General features: G+C 50.6%; 4 protein-coding genes across 4 annotated transcripts; 3 read left to right on the top strand and 1 right to left on the bottom strand.

Moving 5' to 3' along the window:
- Window positions 1-449: 449 nt before the first annotated feature.
- LOC106098985 (H-2 class I histocompatibility antigen, L-D alpha chain-like) lies at window positions 450-1887 on the top strand. The gene is made up of 2 exons (XM_019351810.1): window positions 450-1434; window positions 1877-1887. The coding sequence occupies exons 1-2, from the start codon at window positions 450-452 to the stop codon at window positions 1885-1887; spliced, it is 996 nt and encodes a 331-aa protein (XP_019207355.1).
- Window positions 1888-6219: 4332 nt separating this feature from the next.
- On the bottom strand, window positions 6220-7243 carry LOC109196990 (GTPase IMAP family member 4-like). Its single transcript, XM_019351808.1, has 2 exons — window positions 7159-7243; window positions 6220-7058 (listed from the first exon to the last, which is right to left on the bottom strand). The coding sequence occupies exons 1-2, from the start codon at window positions 7241-7243 to the stop codon at window positions 6220-6222; spliced, it is 924 nt and encodes a 307-aa protein (XP_019207353.1).
- A 3271-nt stretch (window positions 7244-10514) lies between these two features.
- Window positions 10515-11514, top strand: LOC109201507 (uncharacterized). The gene is made up of 2 exons (XM_019357218.2): window positions 10515-10957; window positions 11039-11514. The coding sequence occupies exons 1-2, from the start codon at window positions 10684-10686 to the stop codon at window positions 11392-11394; spliced, it is 630 nt and encodes a 209-aa protein (XP_019212763.1). The 5' UTR covers window positions 10515-10683; the 3' UTR covers window positions 11395-11514.
- Window positions 11515-15664: 4150 nt separating this feature from the next.
- LOC106097631 (uncharacterized) lies at window positions 15665-17770 on the top strand. The gene is made up of 5 exons (XM_019351797.2): window positions 15665-16536; window positions 16656-16730; window positions 17193-17261; window positions 17571-17624; window positions 17742-17770. The coding sequence occupies exons 1-5, from the start codon at window positions 16074-16076 to the stop codon at window positions 17768-17770; spliced, it is 690 nt and encodes a 229-aa protein (XP_019207342.1). The 5' UTR covers window positions 15665-16073.
- Window positions 17771-22828: the final 5058 nt, after the last annotated feature.

The raw sequence follows: 22828 nt of genomic DNA, 5'->3' as shown, positions 1-22828 counted from the left end.
CTTGTAATAAATAATAAACCTACATGAAATGTTACATGTTGTTGTTATGTGTGGGACTCTCATTTCAGTCTAGTCTGCCCGCTCTTCTAACAGCGCAAACACTGACTTTTGCCATTGCGGTGAAACACACACACACCCACCCCGCTTCTGCGTTTACCGTGCTGTACTTGTATATACAATCACACACATTGGACAACTATAAGTGAGAGACCTCTCAGTTACAGCGTTCGTTTCTTACAAAAGACCGACGACACACGTCGGGATGGCTAGGTCTTTGCTGGGTATATGTGGTCGATGCGAAACACCATAGCTGGGGGTGGGATTGTCGGTCGGACAGCCAGCTTTGTTGTGAGACGGCCGAAACGTTGGCGAGTGTAACTTGCCCGAACACTGAGAGAGTTGGACTCACTTGCATTTGCACACCGCACGTAATTGAGGTAGCTCTTACGATGGATGCGTGGTGTGTGTTCTTGTACTTTGCCACTCGTATGCTGACAGTGAATTCGGCAACTCATTCGCTGATCTACATTTACACAGCGATGTCCGCAGACCTCGGCTTGCCGGGTGTGCACAAGTTTACAGCAATAGGTCTACTGGACGGTAAACCCTTTGACCGTTTTGACACTGACAACCCACGGAAAACCCCCACAACAAACTGGGCTAGACGACACTTAACCACTGACTACTTGGATAAGGGCACGCAGAGTCGACTCAGCAAGCAGAAATGGTTTGGCGTTAACCTAGATATCGTAATGACTCTCATGGGACACTCGGCGTCCGATGGGGATGTACATGTTATACAGTGGTTACACGGATGTTACGGGGAAACGAACCCCTCCGAGGAGAGGCTCCGGTTTGTCCACGGGGTGGATAAGTACGCTTACGATGGTGACGATTTAATGTCTTTTGATTATCTTACGCTGAGGTGGTCAGCTGCGACCGAAGCGGCGAAACCCATCGCTGACAAATGGAACGGTGTGACCGTATTGACCGAATACACCGTCGGCTACTTGCGCGGCGAGTGTATCAAATGGTTGACTACGTTTGTTGGATACAGCAAACGGGAACTGAGAGACAGGGTAACCGTCCCTGATGTGTACATGTTTACACGGAAGACAAACGGCACTACTCTCACGTTGATTTGTGTGGCCTCTGGGTTTCCCACAAACACGCATGCGATGAGGCTCATGAGGAACAGCCGAGTTCTCAATACGGACGACGGTCTTAAGGTGTTTGACACTCTCCCAAACGACGATGACACGTTTCAAACACGGATCGCTGTGGATATATTAACATCTGACACGGGGAACTTCACCTGCGACGTGTTGGAGGAAGACACGGGGTATCGCGTTGTCAAACTGGAGCGAGCGAGCGGGGGATCGCACAACTATTCCAACAATCGGCTGGCCGAACTCTGTTTTACTGTCGACAATGGTGGGTTTGTGCATTGTAGCTTTGTGTCTGGTGGTGGTGTATATCGTACGAAAACGGAGGACTGGACAAATTGTAAATGGAGTTTGATACATAGTGCCTCGTATGTCTGTATGTCCCAATAAATGATTTGTCAATACAACTGCTGTACTGTGGTGTTTTACGGCTAACAACATTAGAGTACGGTGGTGGTAACAGACACCATTAGACTGATTGTTACTGCATTTTATTTTCAACAATATAGCATAGACCATAAACCATAACATTTGTGTATACAACACATTGGTTTCATAGGACTGTGCTTTACTTTGCATTCTTCATTGCAACATTATAACAACGCACGTCTCGATTGCATGGGACTGTATCGATGACAATCCAAAATGTAACAGTATAAAACACAGCATGAAATCTAACAACAGTGTAAAATTCTACCCTTATCGCATAGGAGTGCATTGACAACAATATAAACAGTGACACTGGTGATTACATGTAATACTTTAGGCTGTATGTATAATACAACCAAATAAGACTAACTCTTCCTCCCCAGGCTACAATGTTCATCACATCAGCCTAGGTTTTATACAAACATGCTACGAAAACAAAAGAGTACAACTATGTGCTAGTACATGGCACACACAATACTTTATGACAATTGTAATACACTATTGAGCGTTATCATTTCTTTCTTACGGATTGTGCTGCTGCAAGTTATAGTCCACGTTGACCCTTTTCTTCTTTCTCAAGCACATTCTGCAGCATAGCACACAGCACACACAGCAGGCTATCACAATTATGAGAACCACAGAGACCGCTATGTACAATCCGTATCTCGCCAAGAATGAGTCTTTGTTTTCTTCATACAAGTCTTGCCCGCTCTTGACGCGAGCAGACTCTTCTTTCAGAACAGCCAACACACTAGCATACTCGACCTCTTCGTCCTGGCTCATGTCATTCTCGATAGTCTTCTCCTCCTCTTCGGAGAGAGGGTGACCCGTGAGCTCAGCCAGAGCTACCAGTCCGCCGTTCAGGTCTTTCGCGTAGAGGCTATTTCCCACTTTGATTATCTGCTGCATGGTCGCGAGTTTCTCCTCGGGCACCCCGATGGATTTGGCGAACTTGAGGATGACGTCTTTGTTGCTGACCACAGCGGCTCCTATGGCTTTAGCTGCCCCCTTTGCCTTATCGGACGTTGCAATCTTTTTGACGGCCTCCAGCTTCTTCTTCAGCTTCTCCGCCGTCGAGGCCTTTGTGTCGATCCTATACACACCCTTGGCTACCGCCACTTTGCCCGAGCTGACCTTCGTCGAGCCCGCGTACACCTCGCAGTTTGTCGAGGAACACTCTTGGCACAGCTTCACCAGGCACTCTTTCAGCGTCTGCGCGGTTTGACATTGAGCGGTCCGTAGGGTTTCTGTGTCGGGGCATCTGTATGACACTTTCGCCTGGGTCGAGCCGTAACTCTTCAACTGCAGCCCTTGCAGGCTGGAAGTGAGGATTCTACTGTTGTCGTCCTTTTTGGAGTACCCCTTGAACAGCCTGGTGTCCTCGCACCGTTGTACGGTGCAGGCTTTACACACCAGTTGCTTGTACGTCTTGTACGTGGACGTGCGGCCCACACTAGACGCGTCCACTGTCACAGTCTTACCGTTCAGACATGTCGCACTGTAGCTCTTCTTGGTGGAACTGCAGCTGGTGGAGTAGAACAACACTCCTAAGCACAGGACAGTGTAGAACGATGTCTTCATAGTTGACAATTAACCGTAGATGCTTCTGTGTGATTCTGATGTCTACGTCTAGGAACGAGCTATGTCCGCACGCTGCTGAGTTCTCTCAGCGGTGGCAGACTGTTGGGATAAAGCGGCCTGTTTGGGGTAGTATTTAATCGCAGTCACAGTGCCTTGTCGCCGACCTGTAGGTCGGGAGCCGCCGACCTGTAGGTCGGGAGCCACCCACCTGTAGGTCAGGAGCCGCCGACCTGCAGCGCAAAGCTGGCCGACCTGTAGGTCGGGAGCCGCCGACCTGCAGCGCAAAGCTGGCCGACCTGTAGGTCGGGAACCGCCGACCTGCAGCGCAAAGCTGGCCGACCTGTAGGTCGGGAGCCGCCGACCTGCAGCGCAAAGCTGGCCGACCTGTAGGTCGGGAGCCGCCGACCTACAGCACGGCTGAATATGGGCACCCTGGGGCGAGTAATAACACCCATGGTATGAGGATTAATTCTCTGATCATTGATTGCAGACATGATGCGTGTTTTGCTTATGTTTCTATGTGGAACTACTTGTCTGGGCTGTCTGACCGAAACCAACAATTGCTGCTTGTGCCCTCCTGGTTCAATAATGGCAGGTTTGGAGGATTGTGATGACCCGCGGTGTATGTATTGTCACCTATACGAATACATGGACGTATACAACAGACTGACTAGCTGTATATCACAACCCTACTGCGATCCCAACAAAAACTTTATAGCCATAGAGTTTTATTCCAGCGAAACGTACGCCTTTTTTTTCTTGGATGGACAACCTTTCATTACATTCGTACAAGATGAGAATAACCGCGTACTGTATGAGAACCGTTCACAGTACAACCTTCCAGTATGTTCACACCTGCACTACTTCAAGACGCAGTGTGTAACGTGTTGGACTTCTGGCGGCAACACTGCGGTTGTCTGCAAAACGGGTGTGTGTCCTAAATTTGTGGACGGGCGGAGCATGTGGTCCGACACATACGAGCCCAAGTACATCGTGTATAACCCCCAAGAACGGCTAACATGTGTGTGTAAGCCCGGATTCCACTGCTCTAGTGAAGAATGTATGACCTGTATTGAATCTGAACAGCCCGCCGCCGTCACCCAGGCCCCTGCGCTTCTGTCTGAGGACTCTGACACGAGGACGTCGACCTTGGGGATTATCTCCACTGTCTGTGTCGTGCTTCTGCTGTTGCTGATATTTGGCCTAATGTTCAAGAAGCGCAATGTCGTACGCGGTGTGTGTGCACGCGCTGGCCACGAATGCCGTGTCGGACTATCGGCTGTCAAAGACTGTACCACAGGATTAGTTGGGCGACTCCACAAAAGACCAGCTACACCGACTGCCGTTGTGCTTACTGTGTTGCATGCCGACAATGTCATCTCGGATACACCTAATTACGAAGAACCGATGACTGACTATGACCGCGTGCGTAGAATCGGTGAGCGAAAGATAGCGGGGGTCCGAGTGACTATCATCTTGTATGCTGTTACGACTGTCACCCTATTGGGCACACTTATAGTTGGAACTCTGTATGCAACAGACCGATTGCTGACGACCTATTGTGACTCGGCCATCTCTGTGTACACCTTTCCGCTGGGCTACACTGTGACAAGCAAAGGAGTTGGGAACTTGGAGGCCCTAGCGCTCTCAGGGTTCTTGAATAGATGCAGGAAACAAAATGAGTTCGTGGTGCCCGCCAATATCAAGTTTCACAAGGCCATCAGGTGTTTGAGAGGTAGCAGGGAATACAAGAGAGCATCCGGTGACGCATCGCAGATCAAGCAATCCCATGATGGCAAGGACTCTGTCTCCGGACACGCAGGGGTGTCGGGGTCCATGCTGGGTGTAACGGCTTCGGCCGAAGTGACGTTCAGTAAGACCGATGCCGTGCAGAGATCGATGGAAAGGACCGTGTCTTCGAGTAACAAGATTTCAGTCTCGTCATCGTCGTATCAGTGCCAAGTGGGCAGCGCCACCTTCTCGTCCTACGAACCCACCACTGCGCTCCGTGCATCACTGAAGGAGCTTAACAGCGACCCAGACGGATACATCGATGAGTTCCTCAACACTTGGGGCTACGGGTTCGTAAGCTCAGTGGAGGTTGGCGGATATTACAGCTCGTTTGAGGTGTTCTCGACCTGCAACAAGGACGCTGAGGACAGCTTGAACGATGCTGCTGAGCGCTGCAGAGAGAAGGGAGCAAAAGTCGAAGTCTCTGGCTTTGGTGTAGGAGCTAGCGCTGGTGGTAGCACGTCACGATGTAACACAGAAGGGCTGTCAGAGTATCAGAAGAAGGCACTGTCGTCTATATCCAGACAGTCTCAATATGTGCAGATAGGAGGGAACGACCTTGGGGGAGAGGACGAGTGGGAGAGCACGCTCAAGATGAACCCGTACCCTCTGAGGGTACGCATAACCCCGATTTTCAACATAAAGGGTATATCTCCGAGTGCTGTCAAGTTGCTAAAGCTCAAGCTTCAAAACGTTCAGCTCTACCCAGACGAGTTTTTAGCTGAGCAAGTACCGGACATAATGCCTAGGCGTTGCTGACAGGGGGGGACAAAGGGGATATTTCATGCTCTTTTCATACAGTGTGTATATATTTTTGTATAAACCACCACCACAATAAGTCTATTTTACTTGTGATATAAAACTGTATATGTAACCTCAACGTGCTGCTGTATTCGTGAATAAACAAACGTACACTGTGATCTTGTACGGAGTTTTCATTTGACATTTGGTGTATAAAGGAATCAAACCCAGTTCAGTGTATGACTGTGTTTCGACAAAAATGGAACGGTGTAAAAAACCACACAGTAACAGTGTAAAACACCACACAATAACAGCATGTTTCCACCTTTATTGTACTGCACAGATACCACATGATCCACACAACGAGGACAGAAACAGACTCCTAATATCGGTCGTTATCTTGCATATCCATTTGGTGAAGAACACCGATTCTCAGCACACTGTCTTCATAAACAGTTCTGTCAAAACAATCTTGTGTATGATGGCAAACTACCTAATGTAGCTAGCCTACCTAACTGAACATGACCACAGAACAATTAAACTGAGAATACCCAAGCGCCCCACCGATCCCCATTAGCACATAAGAGGACAAGTATGCTCCTGCTCCAAATAATCCCACAGACGTAAGGCCGAAGAATCTACACCATTCCCTTGTCTTAATCATCTCTTCGTGCTCTTTTCGCATTTGGTCTTGCTCTTTCCTCTTACGCTCCGTGTCTCTTTCGAGTTTCTTCTGAGCTGCCTTGTACATATCGTTGCTGTAGTGCTCACCTCCGTTGAATTCTACCATGTCCTCTATTTTACTCAACAGAGTATCCACTTGGGTTTGGTTTACTCTCTGAGTGTTGCTCAGCGTGTGGTACCTTCCGCCACACTGGTTTATCACTCTTTGTAGCTCTTTGCTTTCCTTCACGTAGTCTCTCACCGATTTACCCTTTAGCAAGTCACCGTGTGTAAACAAGACCAAGGTGTACGTGAAAGCGTCTTCTCCGAAGTTGTCTCGAATCCACTTTATGCTGCTCCGCTCCTCTTGTGTGAACCTAGACTTTAGGCTGATTACCAAAAGGAATCCGTGCGGTCCGGGTACCGACTGTTCGACACACTCCTCGATCTTTCTTTTCACATCGTATTGTGTTTTGGCTGTGTCAAACAACCCCGGAGTGTCGATCACAACGACTTTGGCGCCGTCTCTGTCCACCTCCTTCTTCACACAGCCAACGGTGACGGACTCGGGTGACATGTCCTCCTTGAAAGCGTTGCTATCGCCGAGTATAGTGTTACCAGACGTGCTCTTGCCAGACCCGGTCTTGCCCACGAGAATCAATCTGACGTGCGGACCGGGTGGAGAACCTGCGGGTGACATTCACATTCTCGTAAAGACTCCCATGGACAGCAATGCATTCGTTGTTTGGTGTGTTGTTCTGAGGGAACAAGGCCATTTTACACCCACCTTTGTCATTCTTATGCTGACACAGAGCGACGCGTCCGCTTAGTGTCAGTGACAAGACAAGTATAAAGGAGATAACTGTTGCCATGTTTCATGCTCGCCGTGAGAGACGCAGTGACCCGCACATAAACTAGGAGTAGCTGGAAGGGGTACTGTGATAATACGTGCTTTTCCGTGAGCACGCCTGAGAACGCATGTACTCTTGAGCTCCACGCTGACCGAGATGACAGGGGATAAGACGTTCAAACTGTACAAGCCTTTGCTCTACAGTGGTAGCCCGTGCTGTCATTCCATGGATCGCGAACATAATGTCAACTGTGTACAATGCAAGCAATAAAACGAACGACACTCTGTGTATGTTCATCCTTCATTTATTGTTATTTCACGGTCAAAACACAATACACAATAATAACACCGTATAATGGGTACGGTTCGATGTCACATTCTTCAGAATCAAAGACAGGTCTCCCTCGTTCATTTCTCTGTCTTGCAAATACACCCGGCGCTTAAAGGATGGGTGTTGGAAGTCTGGGCAGTACTGTTTACCACGATACAGAAGAACATATTCATCACGCATCAGATCAGTTCTCCTCCACAGCACACCCGCAATGGCGGTCCTCGTGTATGAACATCGACATGGTAGAATCACAACCCCTTGACCACTCTCAGCTGTGACAACAGCAGGATCGTCCGTGGCGTTGATCAGTTGACGGCACAAAACTAAAAATCACAAAGGGTAACATTTCGATGGTTCGTACGTTTGTGTCACTGTCGTAGTCAAATGTGTTGTTTATGTTTCCTGTGGGGTATATATACACAGACCGTCACACACATCGTACTACATGCATTCCGTCTCTTACAATGCCAGGTACTCATCGACTGACCATACGCCATCCCAGGGTGGCGTTCCCCGACTCTAAGATTGACGAACTCTCTAGACTCTACAACCCGAGTCTAGACAGAATTATGAAAAGGCACGTGCGCTCCAGCTCAATGCTGACCAAGATGACCGCGGACGAGAAGCCTAAACTGTACGCGTTACTGCCGTATATACAGCTTTTGGAGGTGGCAGACCTGGGCGCGCTGAGCACGGACGGGTTTCAGCTGTGCCATTTTTGGTTGAGATATTACATGAACAGGGATCGCATCTGCCGCGCGTGGTACGTGCAAGTGGATCGCACCGCTGACTTAGGGTGGACGTTGACCCTTTTGCTGGACGACAACACGATGGATATAGAGCGCTTAACTGAGCAGTTGTGGGAAGCTTACAAAGAATACTTCACGCTCAGCTGGATACCAGGAGAGGCAGACCGCCACTCCGACTGCCGGTTTGAAGACAATCGCTGGAAACTTATAAGCGCGGCGATCGACAAAGACCTACGGGAGTTGGTGGATGACCGCTTTAGTGTGGTGCCTCGTTTAGGAGATGTATTCCGTGAGACGGAATCGCAGCAAGCTACCTGCCTGCTGTGGTGTGACACCAACCAAGACACCTTGAAGTGGAAGACTTTTGCATTTAGGAGATGTATTCCGTGAGACGGAATCGCAGCAAGCTACCTGCCTGCTGTGGTGTGACAAAAAACCAGGACACCTTGAAGTGGAAGACTTTTCTGTTATGGTATCCAGAACGCCAGAGATGAAATGGGATTCAGTGAAGCGTGTCCACATTTGAGCTACAATGTGTGTGTGTGTGTGTGACAGACAACAACGACAACACCGGCTACGGTGCTTATGAAAAGCAATGATAAACCTACTAAGATTGTCCTTTGTGTAACATGGAGTGACTTGTGAACATAAACATCGAATCACACTAATAAAAGAAACCACATAAACCCTGTATGTGTCACATTGACTTTATTTGCTGTTGCCAACATTCACATTCACACTAACAGCGAGAGCAACACATATACATTTCACTGGTGCATTGGTTACGGTGCGCAGTCTACGAGTCTGTAGCTCGAAACACTTTATAGCCTTTCCATTCGTCCGTCAGTCCGTATATGTGCATGTTATGTGACATGAGTATCAGGCCAATACTGTGCTTTGTAGCAACTGGTATGTCTGGATCACTAAGCATCGTGCGAATGGTGTTTTCCTGACACGACATCTTGGTTGCGAGAACAAGCTCTTCGTATTCCTCGGTCAGGATCACGCCTTCTGCCCACATGTCCTCAACGGCGTCCTGGATTGTGGTGACTCTGGATAACAACTGGAGTAGTTCCATGTCCTCTATTAGTTCAGCGCCGTTGAGTCGCTTCCCTTTCCACCCCAAGGCGAGCATCGCTGCAGGGGTTAAGGTGTGAGTGGTTTTGCTTCGCTCTAGTGGAAAAACAAAACATAATCGTAAGACATGATACAAAAGGAAACACATATAACACCGACAGACCATCTCCTGTTTCTTTAAGTTGTGCGTCGTTTATCAATGGTACCTAGGGGGCCTTTCGGGCCGTTTTCTTCTAGCCAGGCGTATAAATGCTTGCAGTGAGTCCGTACTATATGAAGCAACGCCTCGGCGTGCTCATCGTTGTCCAGACAGTAGTCCACGAGTGCCCGGATTCGCCTTATGGCGTTAGGGGGCTCGAGGACCCTGGATAGCTCGGTGTTCGGGCAAAGACGAATGAATTCCTTGTATATCACACGTTCATAGCACCAGCAACCTTGGATGATGTCATGCCTGTACGATTGCAGTTTGTACACGCTCATTGTTGTCAACCCGAATGTGGATAGGCTTTAGAATGCTAGGTTTGCTATATTATTATATGCGGGGGTCCTATGCTTCTAGCAAGGCATACAAATGCATGCAGTGAGTCTGTAATATACTAAGCAACGCCTCGGCACGCTCTCCGGTGTCGAGACAGTAGTCCACGAGTGCCCGGATTCGCGTTATGGGGTTTGGGGTCTCGAGGGACCTGGATAGCTCGGTGTCCGGGTAATGACGAATGAACTCCTTGTGTATTACAGGTTCATAGCAGCAACTGTCGATGATGCTGTGTCTGTACGATTGCAGTTTGTCCACGTTCATTGTCATCAACCCGAATATGAAGACACTGTAGAATGCTAGGTTTGCTGTATTATTGCGCGGTGTACTTATGGGAGAGCAGTTGTCAGTTGGACACTCTCGTGGCTTTGCGCTGCAGGTCGGCTGGCTCGGTGCTGCAGGTCGGCTGGCTTTGCGCTGCAGGTCGGCTGGCTTTGCGCTGCAGGTCGGCTGGCTCGGAGCTGTAGGTCGGCTGGCTCGGAGCTGCAGGTCGGCTGGCTCGGTGCTGCAGGTCGGCTGGCCTGGTGCTGCAGGTCGGCTGGCTCGGAGCTGCAGGTCGGCTGGCCTGGTGCTGCAGGTCGGCTGGCTCGGAGCTGCAGGTCGGCTGGCTCCTGCGTCTAGGTCGGCCACTGTGTGGATCTGGTGATAACCCCTTTCATTGTCGGATAAAGCTGTGCTAAAGTTGTACGAGTAATCGAGAGTAGCTATTGATATAGTTGTCCCATTACCACTCACGTATAAACACTCCTATCGCTGCATACGGTACCGTTATGGCTGTGGAACAACTCAGGTCCTGGCAGCATGATATTGCAGAGCGGTGCACTCACCTAACCGAAAGTATTTTTGACAGATACATGGACGAGGACGAGGCCCTAGACACAACAGATATGATGGAAATACAAAACCATGTGCATCGCCTACGAGCCCTAGTTGAATACAGCTTGCAGGATCAGGTGCGAGCCAAAGTGTTACTGTCAGCGGTCCGTGACACTAATCCCCACTTGTACAAGGACTTGTTGGACCTGGGACCAAGGGGGAAGACAGGTACTGTATTTCTTTTCGTTGCAATAACCATCGTCTTTGACAAATACCTTGTTAGTTATATACATGTCTATATCTCCGCAGAACGAAAACTGACACAGTTCAAGTTAACCCATGCAGCCGAGCGCGCGCTCGGCTCCACGCTGCCCACGTTCCATCGTGCCGTCAGAGACGGCAGCTTCCTGGACAACATCACGAGGGTCGATGCGGCTGTCGACATCATGGTTCAGGAAGAGCTGATCTTACCCGATGAACAATATATGCTATATCACATAAATAAAACCACCGCGGGGAAGGTGCGTGCGATCAGATGCCTCTTTAGATGCCCTACGGTACCCGACGAGGCCAAGGCCAGCATCGCGCTGATTCTGGCCGTGTACAACTTACACGCCTTCGGTATCTTCACCAACGACCCCGACGGTTTGTTGGAGACTGTGTAGATTCCCTCAGTGGGGGCTTCGGTTGTGTAGCCATGTGGTGTACCCATTATATGTGTCTATAAAGCATGATGTTTGATTGCCTGTATTTCACAATAAACAAAACACCATCATAAATCGCTGTAAAGCCTCTTTATTTTGATACATGATACCAACAAGTACCTCGGCGTATGCTGCCCACGTTCACGTTCCATAGTGTCCTCAGGAACCGCAGCCTGCTGGACATCATCACGACTGTCGACGAGCCTCTCGACATCATGGTCCGGCAAGAGCTGATCTTACCCGAGGAACAATATATGCTATATCACATGTTCAAATCCACCGAGGGGAAGGCGCGTGCGCTCGGACACCTCTTTGGATGCCCTACGGTACCCGACGAGGCGAAGGACAGCATCTCGCTGATTCTGGCCGTGTACAACTTACACATCTTTGGCATCTTCACCAATGACCCCTATAGCTTGTTGGAGATTGTAACCCCCCAAAGCGGGGGCTTCCGTTGTGTAGACATGTGGTGTACCAGCATGAGTGTGAAGTGTACCGTTTGACTGTACGTAACAATAAAATAACACCCATTACACTTTGCAGTACAGTGTCTTTATTTTCGATACATGATACCGACAAGTATCTCTGCACAAACCTTGGTACAGATATATTTTATTATGTGGCCAGACTCATACAGACTCATATATTGGAACATGTTTCACCCTCAGGGGTCTTATGTTTTTGGTTTGCGCGGATCCACACTACACCACACAGCACGATGATGAAGGTCTGCAACAGGATCAGGGCTGCTATCACACCAGGGCGTCCTCTAGGCTGTGGAGAGTGTGAAGAAGGAGCCTTTGTGTACTCTGTGACTGTGAGGTTGACATGTCCCTTGGCCACTACGTGACCGTGGCCAATTGTTGTGTTTCTGGTTGAAACCTCACATGTATATAGCCCTGTGTCGGCTACACTGACGTTCCTTAGAATCACAGCACAGTTTCCATTTCTCATGGACGGGTCGAGCAACTGCACTCGACCTGTAAACATGTTACATTGGTAGTTGTCGTAAGAACGTTGATCTTGAAAGAAGTACACGTAACAACTGGATACGGTTGATTTCTGCCACTCCACCAGGGTAATTGGACTCGCTGTAGTATTCTGACAGCGAAGAACCACGTCTTGTCCACATGTTGCTGTTACGTATGTGTCAGCTAAACGAGAGAAATACATTTGGTTAGGTGCTCACATAAAGGTTACAACACTACGTTCGATGTATAACGTACGGTGTTTCAGCCAGGAAAGACAAACGGCATTCAAGCGACTTCACAAACATGCACATACACAATGGTGTTTTAGGAGTGACTGCAAACCTTTTGAGTCAAGAGACAAACACATTATTGGAGTGCACAACACCCACAAGGACAACCAGCTTAACATGGCCATATTTCTCAGTGATCCACCGAGAATGTCCAATGTGATCATCACACGTTCTTCACAATAAGATTAGACCCCAGGTCGGCTGGATAGTGTAGCCAGGTCGGCGACTCCCGACCTACAGGTCGGCCAGCTTTGCGCTACAGGTCGGCGGCTCCCGACCTACGGGTCGGCCAGCTTTGCGCTGCAGGTCGGCGGCTCCCGACCTACGGGTCGGCCAGCTTTGCGCTGCAGGTCGGCGGCTCCCGACCTACGGGTCGGCCAGCTTTGCGCTGCAGGTCGGCGGCTCCCGACCTACAGGTCGGCCACTGTGTGAATCTGTTTATCTGACAACCCGTTCGTTGTCAGATAAAGCTACCCTAAAGTCGTACGAGTAATCGACAGTAGCTATTGTTATAGGAACACTGTACCGTTATTATGGCTGTAGAACAACTCAGGTCGTGGCAACATGACATTGCAGAGAGATGCACTCACTTAACCGAACGTATTTTCAAAAGATACACGGTCGAGCTCCCCCTCCCACCAGGTATGATGGAAATACCAAACCATGTGCATCGCCTACGGGCCCTCGTTGAACACAGCATGGAGGATGAGGTCCGAGCCAAAGTGTTACTGTCAGCGGTCCATGAACTCAATACCTACTTGTACCAAGACCTGGTGGAACAGGGACCGCAGGGGAAGACAGGTACTGTACTTCTTTTCGTTTCAATAACCATCGTGTTTGACAAAAAAACCTTTCTGCTTCTATACTTATGTCTATTTCTCTGCAGAACGGACACTGACACAGTTGAAGTTAACCGGCGCAGCAGAGCTCATGATCGGCTCGACGCTGCCGAGGTTCCAGCGTGCAGTCAGAGAACGCAGCTTCCTGGACAAAATCACAACTGTGGATGACGCAGGGGACTTCATGGTTCAGGAACGGCTGATTTTGCCTGATGAAGAATACATGCTATATTACATGTGCGACTCCACAGAGGGGAAGGCGGCTGTGATCAAAAACAAGGTGGATGTCCTCAGAAAACTATTTGGATGCCCAACGGTACCCGACGAGGCGAAGGACAGCATCTCGCTGATTCTGGCCGTGTACAACTTACACGCCTTCGGTATCTTCCCAGAACGTTGGTTGGAGACTGTAACCCCCCAAGCGGGGGCTTCGGTTGTGTAGACATGTGGTGTACCAGCATGAGTGTGAAGTGTGCCGTTTGACTGTACGTAACAATAAAATAACACCCGTTACACATTGCAGTACAGTGTCTTTATTTTCGATACATGATACCGACAAGTATCTCTGCACAAACCTTGGTACAGATATATTTTATTACGTGGCCAGACTCATACAGACTCATACAGACTCATACAGACTCATACATTGGAACGTGTTTCACCCTCAGGGGTCTTATGTTTTTGGTTTACGCGGATCCACACTACACCACACAGCACAGCGATGACGGTCAGCAACAGGATCAGGGAGGCTATTATACCAGGGCGTCCTCTAGGTTGTGGAGAGTGAGAAGAAGGAGCAACTGTGAGGCTGACAAGTAGCTTGAATAAGTCCGTACTGATCGTGTCATTTGTTGGGTTTTCGGCCCTTCTACTCAAAATCCGACACGTATAAAGCCCTGTGTCAGCTGCAGTGATGTTCCTTAGCAGCACAGAAAAGTTTCCGTCTCTCATGGATGGGTCGAGCAGCTGCACACGGCCTCTAAATGTAGCACCTTGGTAGCTGTCATAAGACTGCTGGTTTCTAAAGAAGTACAGGTAATAATCAGATAGGGTCGGTTTCTTCCACTCCGCCAGGGTAATTAGACCCGCTGTAGTACTCTGACAGCGAAGGACCACCTCTTGTCCGCATATCGCTGTTACGTATGTGTCAGCTAAACGAGAGAAACACATTTGGTTAGTTGTTCACATAAAGGTTACAACACTACGTTCGATGTACAATGTTCGGTGTTTCAGCCACCAGGAAACAAACGGCATTCAAGCGAGTTCACAAACATGCACATACACAATAGTGTTTTACGAGTGACTACAAACCTTTTGAGTCAAGAGACAAAGACATTATTGGAGCGCACAACACCCACAAGGACATCCAGCTTAACATGGCCATATTTCTCAGTGATCCACCGAGAATGTCCAATGAGATTAGACCCCAGGTCGGCTGGGTAATGTAGCCAGGTCGGCTGGATAGTGTAGCCAGGTCGGCTGGGTAATGTAGCCAGGTCGGCTGGGTAATGTAGCCAGGTCGGCTGGGTAGTGTAGCCAGGTCGGCTGGGTAGTGTAGCCAGGTCGGCTGGGTAGTGTAGCCAGGTCGGCTGGGTAGTGTAGCCAGGTCGGCTGGGTAATGTAGCCAGGTCGGCCAGCTTTACGCTGCAGGTCGGCCAGCTTTACGCTGCAGGTCGGCTGGGTAGTTCAACCCCAGATGCATTTAAGTTTCATAGTGTAGAGGTAACACAGTGTGTTTTCAGCTAGACTCTTTTGTAGTGCAACAAACCCAAACACCACCACAGGCTGTTTCCCCCCCACTCCTCGCTGGCTGACAACCATGGAGTACATAACATTGGCCATTCGATGGTGCTGGGAACCCAAAGCTCACATTAATGTGTGGTCGCCCGAGGATTCAGGTGTTATAAAGTGGAGCCTGACAAGATGGGAGACAGAACCCTATCAACTGCCAACTCAACATTTGACGACAGTATGCATGCAAATCAACACCCTGTCGGCTAATGCCATCAGAAAACGACTGTTACGCAGAGCAAGAAATCTGTGGGTGGACCCTAGTTGCGTTCTTTTAACGGAGGGTTCGTTTGATACAATCCTCAACTCCTATGTAGATGCGAACAAAACAGTGTCCCATACGTACAGCATACTGACGACTCCATGCTCTGGCTCATCGTTCTACAGGCACGTGAATGACTGCAACGCCCTTGTCGCTGCCAAGGGTTGGACAAAGGATGACAAAACAATCGCCTGTGATCCTCACACTATCTTTCAGCTGCATTGTAAACATGTAAGGTGGCTTTATTTTTGTCCCGAGGTGTCTGTTGACCCACTGTAAGCTATGTGTTTACATAATGACTAACGATACATAATAATATTATTATTACAATGTATCCCCTGTGCAGGAGCCCCACAGCGTGACTCTCCTCCTCAAAAGCCACTCAAGTGATTCTAAGTTGCTGCACATCCGATGCGACGAACCTACGTGTATCCGAGACCTGCTGAGGAGATATGACATAAATTGTGAGACGGTGTGGAACGACACCATGTCCTTATCGTGTAACTCTCCATGTATAGCCTTGACTGACCATGACATGGACCTCATCTGCGCGGAGGCCACCCCCGGTATGATAACTGGCCGGTCCACAGCGGGGCCCAAAGACACGTTTGATCATCGCATGAAACACCTGAAAGTTCGCACAAAGCACCGCACCATGAAAAACAAGCCTTACTCTATACCTACGACACCGCAGAACGTACCGAGAGGCGCGTCGCTCCTGGACGATGACCTAACCCGAGAGGACTCCAACCCAACGTTACCCACCGTGTTATATTACAGCGACCCGCTGTCCACGGTCACCGAAGTGCTGAGGAACGACGGTCGGTTTCTCGGTGATTGTCAACTCGCCACATCTTACGATGGCGAGCATAACGTGGACGCAGCTGATGTCCTCATTTCAGGAGAGACACCCATTTGTCAGTGGCAGCCCAATGAGCTGTGCATTGTGGGTAAGACTCTGTGTGTGTGTGTGTGTGTGTGTGTGTGTGTGTGTGTGTGTGTGTGTGTGTGTGTGTGTGTGTGTCATAGTCGCTTACAGTTGCTTACAGTTGTTTCTTGTGCTCTGTAGGTAGAACAACGCCCCCACCTGACGAGGATCACATGTTCACATACCCTTACGAATGCACCGTCTGCCGAGAGGAAAGTGATGTCTACCTAGAGTGTGGCCACCTTTGCTGCCAAGCGTGCATAACCTCTTTGGGAAACAAAGAGGCCATGCTGATCGCATGTCCTCTTTGCAAGCAAACCGTTGGCAAGAAAAACATTACAACCGCAGGCGTGACCTCCAGGAGTTGCACATCGTGTGGAAAGGACAAGTGCTGGCTGTCGGATTGCGGTCATGTGTGCTGTGTTTCTTGTGATACTACCTGTAAAGTCTGTGCCCGCTGTGTTAAAAAAGCTCTGAGAGTGTACATGTAACATTGCTTGGATGATCGGTCAATGGAAAGTACTCACAGTAAAGAAGCCTTGATGTATGTTTAGCAGGTAATGTTTTATTCATCAATAAAACCATGTGTACATAAAAACTGTCTGTGTGATTTTCATTCACATCCATTCAACACAATATCAAGGGTTGTAACCGTCGTAACATCTGTGTTTGCGACAGGCTCGATAGCCACATTGACCGGTCCCACGCACGCCATGCTGCTATTATGTGTAAAGCGCTGGTTCGCCGGTAAGTCTGTAGTCAGGGACCCCATGTTCAGTAGGTTATAAGTGTATGCGTCCGCGTTGTTTCCTCCGGCCATAATGTAATAACATTTCGCAAGACCGAGGCTTGTATCCGGGCCTGACTTGCCGCCGCTTTCGACCACTATTATATACACACCCTCGCTCATCCGATCCAGACCGTACAGTTCGTAGATGCCCCCTGGAGACCAGCATACCAACACACCGACCTGATATCTTTCTGCCAGGGAAGCGAATTGCAAGCAATGACATGATGGTGTTTGAATGGGAGTGTCACGGTGTGGGTCCTCGTCAGGTGTCAGCATCTCGTACAGACACGATAGCAGCGACTTCCATCCCAAGTTCACAAGTATGACCCTATCATACGAACTCGACACCTTTTGTACTATACAACTCGGTACACCGATGTACTGTTTGTTGAGTTGGCCCCTGTTATCCAGTGTGAAACCTGTACTCTTTCGCTCAGCTTTACCAATGATCCACGTAGTGGGATAAGAGAATGTTGTTTTGGTCTCTAAGTCAGACCCAATGTTTTTAAAGTCATAACTCGTAGATTCCATCTTGGGCTTTAGCGGTTGGGGCGATTGTTCAAGTTTCCTTTGTTTGTCGTATTTTATGGAGATAGAGGCCTTCTTACGCTTACTTCGGCGCATACTAGCCTCGCCGACATCCATGGGGGCTTGTTCCGTACCAAGTGACCAAATCGCTGCAGTCAGCACACTCTCATACAAGTCAAACACTATGTTTGTCACGGTTCTGGGTCTGTTGGACCCAGTATTTTGAGTTTATTATGCTTTGGTTTATATTTTGAATGATGGATTATTCTTTGTTTCTCTGGTACTTTGTGTTTCAGTTATCTTGGTGTTTTGGATTGTTTTTCTCATTCTCTTGTATAGCTGATTGTGGTGGTGGTCATGATGATTATTTGGTTCATGTTTCTGTTTATTTGTGATTAGGATTTGTGTTCTCATGTTTTGTGTGGGTTTAGTGCTAGGTGTCATTTTCTGTCTGTCTCTCAGTGTCAAGTCTGCGCCTTTGTGTTGGGTTCATGTTTCCTGTTTTATTGTGAAAGTCTTTGTCTTATGTTGGTGTGTGAAGCTTGGTTCCCCTGTCTCGTCAGCCCTGATCTCTTCCAGCTGTGTCTCCCTTCTGTTGCCCGTTCCCTCATTACTACCCTGTGTATTTAAGCCCTGTGTTTTCCTCAACCCAGTGTCGCGTCGTACCCTCATGCTGTGTGGATCTCCTGGTGTCTCCCTGTAAGTTTAGTGTGTTATTCCCCAGTTTAGTTTACTTTGTATGCTTTCCCGGCCTGTGAATAAAGCTGTGGTTTTGAGTTCATCCCTTGTGTCTACGAGCCTGCATTTTGGGTCCAATTCCTGCCTGCCCCATAGCGTTTCATGACAGAACGACGCGACCACAAAATGGACCCAGCGGACTCAGGTTTTGCCACGAAGGAGGAAATGCTCAAGCAGTTGAAGGATTTCTGCCGAAGCGTAATCCACGCTGCTGACAATCCCAAGAGACTTATTCAGGTAGTGTTTTTTGATCACTTATTGTCATCCACAACTTTGACCGTCAGTTTTATGGACATAAAAAGGTTAAAACAAATAATCACAGGTCTGAGAGCGAGACTCTGCTTCGAACTATTTGATATGGGCAGTCCAGGGAAAGAAGATTCAGCTGCCCTCCTGGAGGCCCTCGCCTCTTGGTATTCGCGGCACCAGCGACCTTTTCCATCACTATTTGTTGCCAAATCACTCGATCCGCCTTTAAGGACGAAACTGCACCCTCACCATCCTCAACCCCTCACACCTCCACCTTCATCTCCAGTAGCTCACTTAGCTGCCCAGCCTCCAGTAGCTCACTTAGCTGCCCAGCCTCCAGTAGCTCACTTAGCTGCCCAGCCTCCAGTAGCTCACTTAGCTGCCCAGCCTCCAGTAGCTCACTTAGCTGCCCAGCCTCCAGTAGCTCACTTAGCTGCCCAGCCTCCAGTAGCTCACTTAGCTGCCCAGCCTCCAGTAGCTCACTTAGCTGCCCAGCCTCCAGTAGCTCACTTAGCTGCCCAGCCTCCAGTAGCTCACTTAGCTGCCCAGCCTCCAGTAGCTCACTTAGCTGCCCAGCCTCCAGTAGCTCACTTAGCTGCCCAGCCTCCAGTAGCTCACTTAGCTGCCCAGCTCCCAGTGTCACCTGTGCCGCCTGTAGTCCAGGCCCCAGTGCCGCCTGTAGTCCAGGCCCCAGTGCCGCCTGTAGTCCAGGCCCCAGTGCCGCCTGTAGTCCAGGCCCCAGTGCCGCCTGTAGTCCAGGCCCCAGTGCCGCCTCCAGCAGTTCGGCCTTCCCCAGTGCCGTCTCCAGCAGTTCGGCCTTCCCCAGTGCAGTCTCCAGCAGTTCGGCCTTCCCCAGTGCCGTCTCCAGCAGTTCGGCCTTCCCCAGTGCAGTCTCCAGCAGTTCGGCCTTCCCCAGTGCAGTCTCCAGCAGTTCGGCCTTCCCCAGTGCAGTCTTCCACTCAACCACCAGCTCCGCTTTCCCCAGTGCAGTCTTCCACTCAACCACCAGCTCCGCTTTCCCCAGTGCAGTCTTCCACTCAACCACCAGCTCCGCTTTCTCCTCAACCGTCACTACTACCTTTAGCTCAGTCACCTGTACAGTCGCCTCTAGTTCATTCCCCTGTGAAGCCATCAACTCCACCACCCACTCCTCTTTCACCACCACCAGTAGCTCAGCTCGCACCTGACCCATTGACCCAGTTCTCCATAGCAGTTCAGTTTTCTGGCCAGCGTAACATTGAGCCAGGGGTCCCAATTCCCTCTGGCTCTACATCAGCTCCTGCTGGAAGCTCTGATGAGCCCATCCAGCACTCCGCGGCTCCCATGCCGCCACCTGCCTTCTCCGCTGGAGGGTCCGAGAGGCCCGTTCAGCCTTCGTCTCATGTCTCCGCTGGAGGGTCCGAGGGGCCCGTTCAGCAACCCGTCTCCGCTGGAGGGTCCGAGGGGCCTGTTCAGCAACCCGTCTCCGCTGGAGGGTCCGAGGGGCCCGTTCAGCAACCCGTCTCCGCTGGAGGGTCCGAGGGACCGCTCCGGCCTTCGTTTCATGTCTCCGCTGGAGGGTCCGAGGGGCCCGTTCAGCAACCCGTCTCCGCTGGAGGGTCCGAGGGACCGCTCCGGCCTTCGTTTCATGTCTCCGCTGGAGGGTCCGAGGGGCCCGTTCAGCAACCCGTCTCCGCTGGAGGGTCCGAGGGACCGCTCCGGCCTTCGTTTCATGTCTCCGCTGGAGGGTCCGAGGGGCCCGTTCAGCAACCCGTCTCCGCTGGAGGGTCCGAGGGACCGCTCCGGCCTTCGTTTCATGTCTCCGCTGGAGGGTCCGAGGGGCCCGTTCAGCAACCCGTCTCCGCTGGAGGGTCCGAGGGACCGCTCCGGCCTGCAGCACCACCGCCTCCGGCTTCCACGCCGTCGCCGCCTGCAGCGCCTCCGGCTTCCACGCCGCCGCCAGCTGCAGCCTCACCATCCTCGTCTGCTGCAGCGCCTCCGTCTCCGGCTTCCACGCCGTCGCCTGCTGCAGCGCCTCCGTCTCCGGCTTCCACGCCGTCGCCTGCTGCAGCGCCTCCGTCTCCGGCTTCCACGCCGTCGCCTGCTGCAGCGCCTCCGTCTCCGGCTTCCACGCCGTCGCCTGCTGCAGCGCCTCCGTCTCCGGCTTCCACGCCGTCGCCTGCTGCAGCGCCTCCGTCTCCGGCTTCCACACCGCCGCCAGCTGCAGCCTCATCATCCTCGCCTGGTCCAGCCTCATCATCCTCGCCTGGTCCAGCCTCATCATCCTCGCCTGGTCCAGCCTCATCATCCTCGCCTGGTCCAGCCTCATCATCCTCGCCTGGTCCAGCCTCATCATCCTCGCCTGGTCCAGCCTCATCATCCTCGCCTGGTCCAGCCTCATCGTCTTCGCCTTCGCCTGGTCCAGCCTCATCGTCCTCGCCTGCTGCAGCCTCCATCGCTTCATCAGCCACACCTGGTCCGGCTTCTGCTCCGCCATCATTTGGCCCTGCCTCGTCTGGCCCTGCGGTTGCAACACCGCCGTCAGAGCCAGCTCGGCCTGTTCCGCCTCGCCTCTGCCGGCCGTTTTCCAGGCCTCTACGTTGGCATCATGGCCGTCGAGGGCGGCCTCCTGAAAGACTTTGTCGCCGCCGCTGGTTTCGCGGCCGACCTCCGGACCTGTTCAGTGGCCGCCACTGCCTTCCTAGTGGTCGGCCTCCTGATTGGTTTTGCCTGCGCTGCCGCCGTTGCCGTGTGCACGGTCGGCCTCCGGAACTGTTTGCCCGTCGCCACCGTTGCCGTGTGCACGGTCGGCCACCAGAACTGTTTTCCTGTCGTTGCCGTTCGCACGGTCGGCCTCCTGGACTTTTCATGGACTCATGTTAGGTCTAGTTCGGTTTGGTTTTGATCTGGTTTTTTTTCTTCTGTCTCTGGACTGGTGCTCCTTGTGTTTTGTTTCGGGCCCTCCGTCCTGGACCCCCTCCGCCCGCCCTGGTTTGGTGTCCTTCGTGCTTCTGTTTTTTGTTTGCGGCTGTCGGGGGCCAGCCCTTAGAGGGGGGGTACTGTCACGGTTCTGGGTCTGTTGGACCCAGTATTTTGAGTTTATTATGCTTTGGTTTATATTTTGAATGATGGATTATTCTTTGTTTCTCTGGTACTTTGTGTTTCAGTTATCTTGGTGTTTTGGATTGTTTTTCTCATTCTCTTGTATTGCTGATTGTGGTGGTGGTCATGATGATTATTTGGTTCATGTTTCTGTTTATTTGTGATTAGGATTTGTGTTCTCATGTTTTGTGTGGGTTTAGTGCTAGGTGTCATTTTCTGTCTGTCTCTCAGTGTCAAGTCTGCGCCTTTGTGTTGGGTTCATGTTTCCTGTTTTATTGTGAAAGTCTTTGTCTTATGTTGGTGTGTGAAGCTTGGTTCCCCTGTCTCGTCAGCCCTGATCTCTTCCAGCTGTGTCTCCCTTCTGTTGCCCGTTCCCTCATTACTACCCTGTGTATTTAAGCCCTGTGTTTTCCTCAACCCAGTGTCGCGTCGTACCCTCATGCTGTGTGGATCTCCTGGTGTCTCCCTGTAAGTTTAGTGTGTTATTCCCCAGTTTAGTTTACTTTGTATGCTTTCCCGGCCTGTGAATAAAGCTGTGGTTTTGAGTTCATCCCTTGTGTCTACGAGCCTGCATTTTGGGTCCAATTCCTGCCTGCCACATAGCGTTTCATGACAATGTTGGTGTTATGTGGTGCGGGCGCAATTATGTCTCTTGCATCTTCGCGGGCGACGCACGTTTGCTGCAGCACATGTTGTAGCCGCAATGCCGACGCCTCGGTCTTTTCGTGGATCGCGCAACGTATGTCATCTGGCTGCATGTGTCTTAGGTCCACATCTAGTGCGGTAGACAAGACGCGGATCGACGACGCCAATGTGTTCATTTCAGTTACTTTAGCTTCCATGTCATCAACCTCGCCCTTTGTGATCTCGAGTGCACTCTCGAGATCGGAAATGTATTTGACTTTCTCTGTTAGCTCTCTCTTCAGTG

This window comes from Oreochromis niloticus, unplaced genomic scaffold, assembly GCF_001858045.2.
Source record: "Oreochromis niloticus isolate F11D_XX unplaced genomic scaffold, O_niloticus_UMD_NMBU tig00001906_pilon, whole genome shotgun sequence".
In the NCBI taxonomy this organism is placed as follows: domain Eukaryota; kingdom Metazoa; phylum Chordata; class Actinopteri; order Cichliformes; family Cichlidae; genus Oreochromis; species Oreochromis niloticus.
Note: the sequence above shows the minus strand (reverse complement) of the source record. Positions and strands in the feature narration are given on the sequence as shown.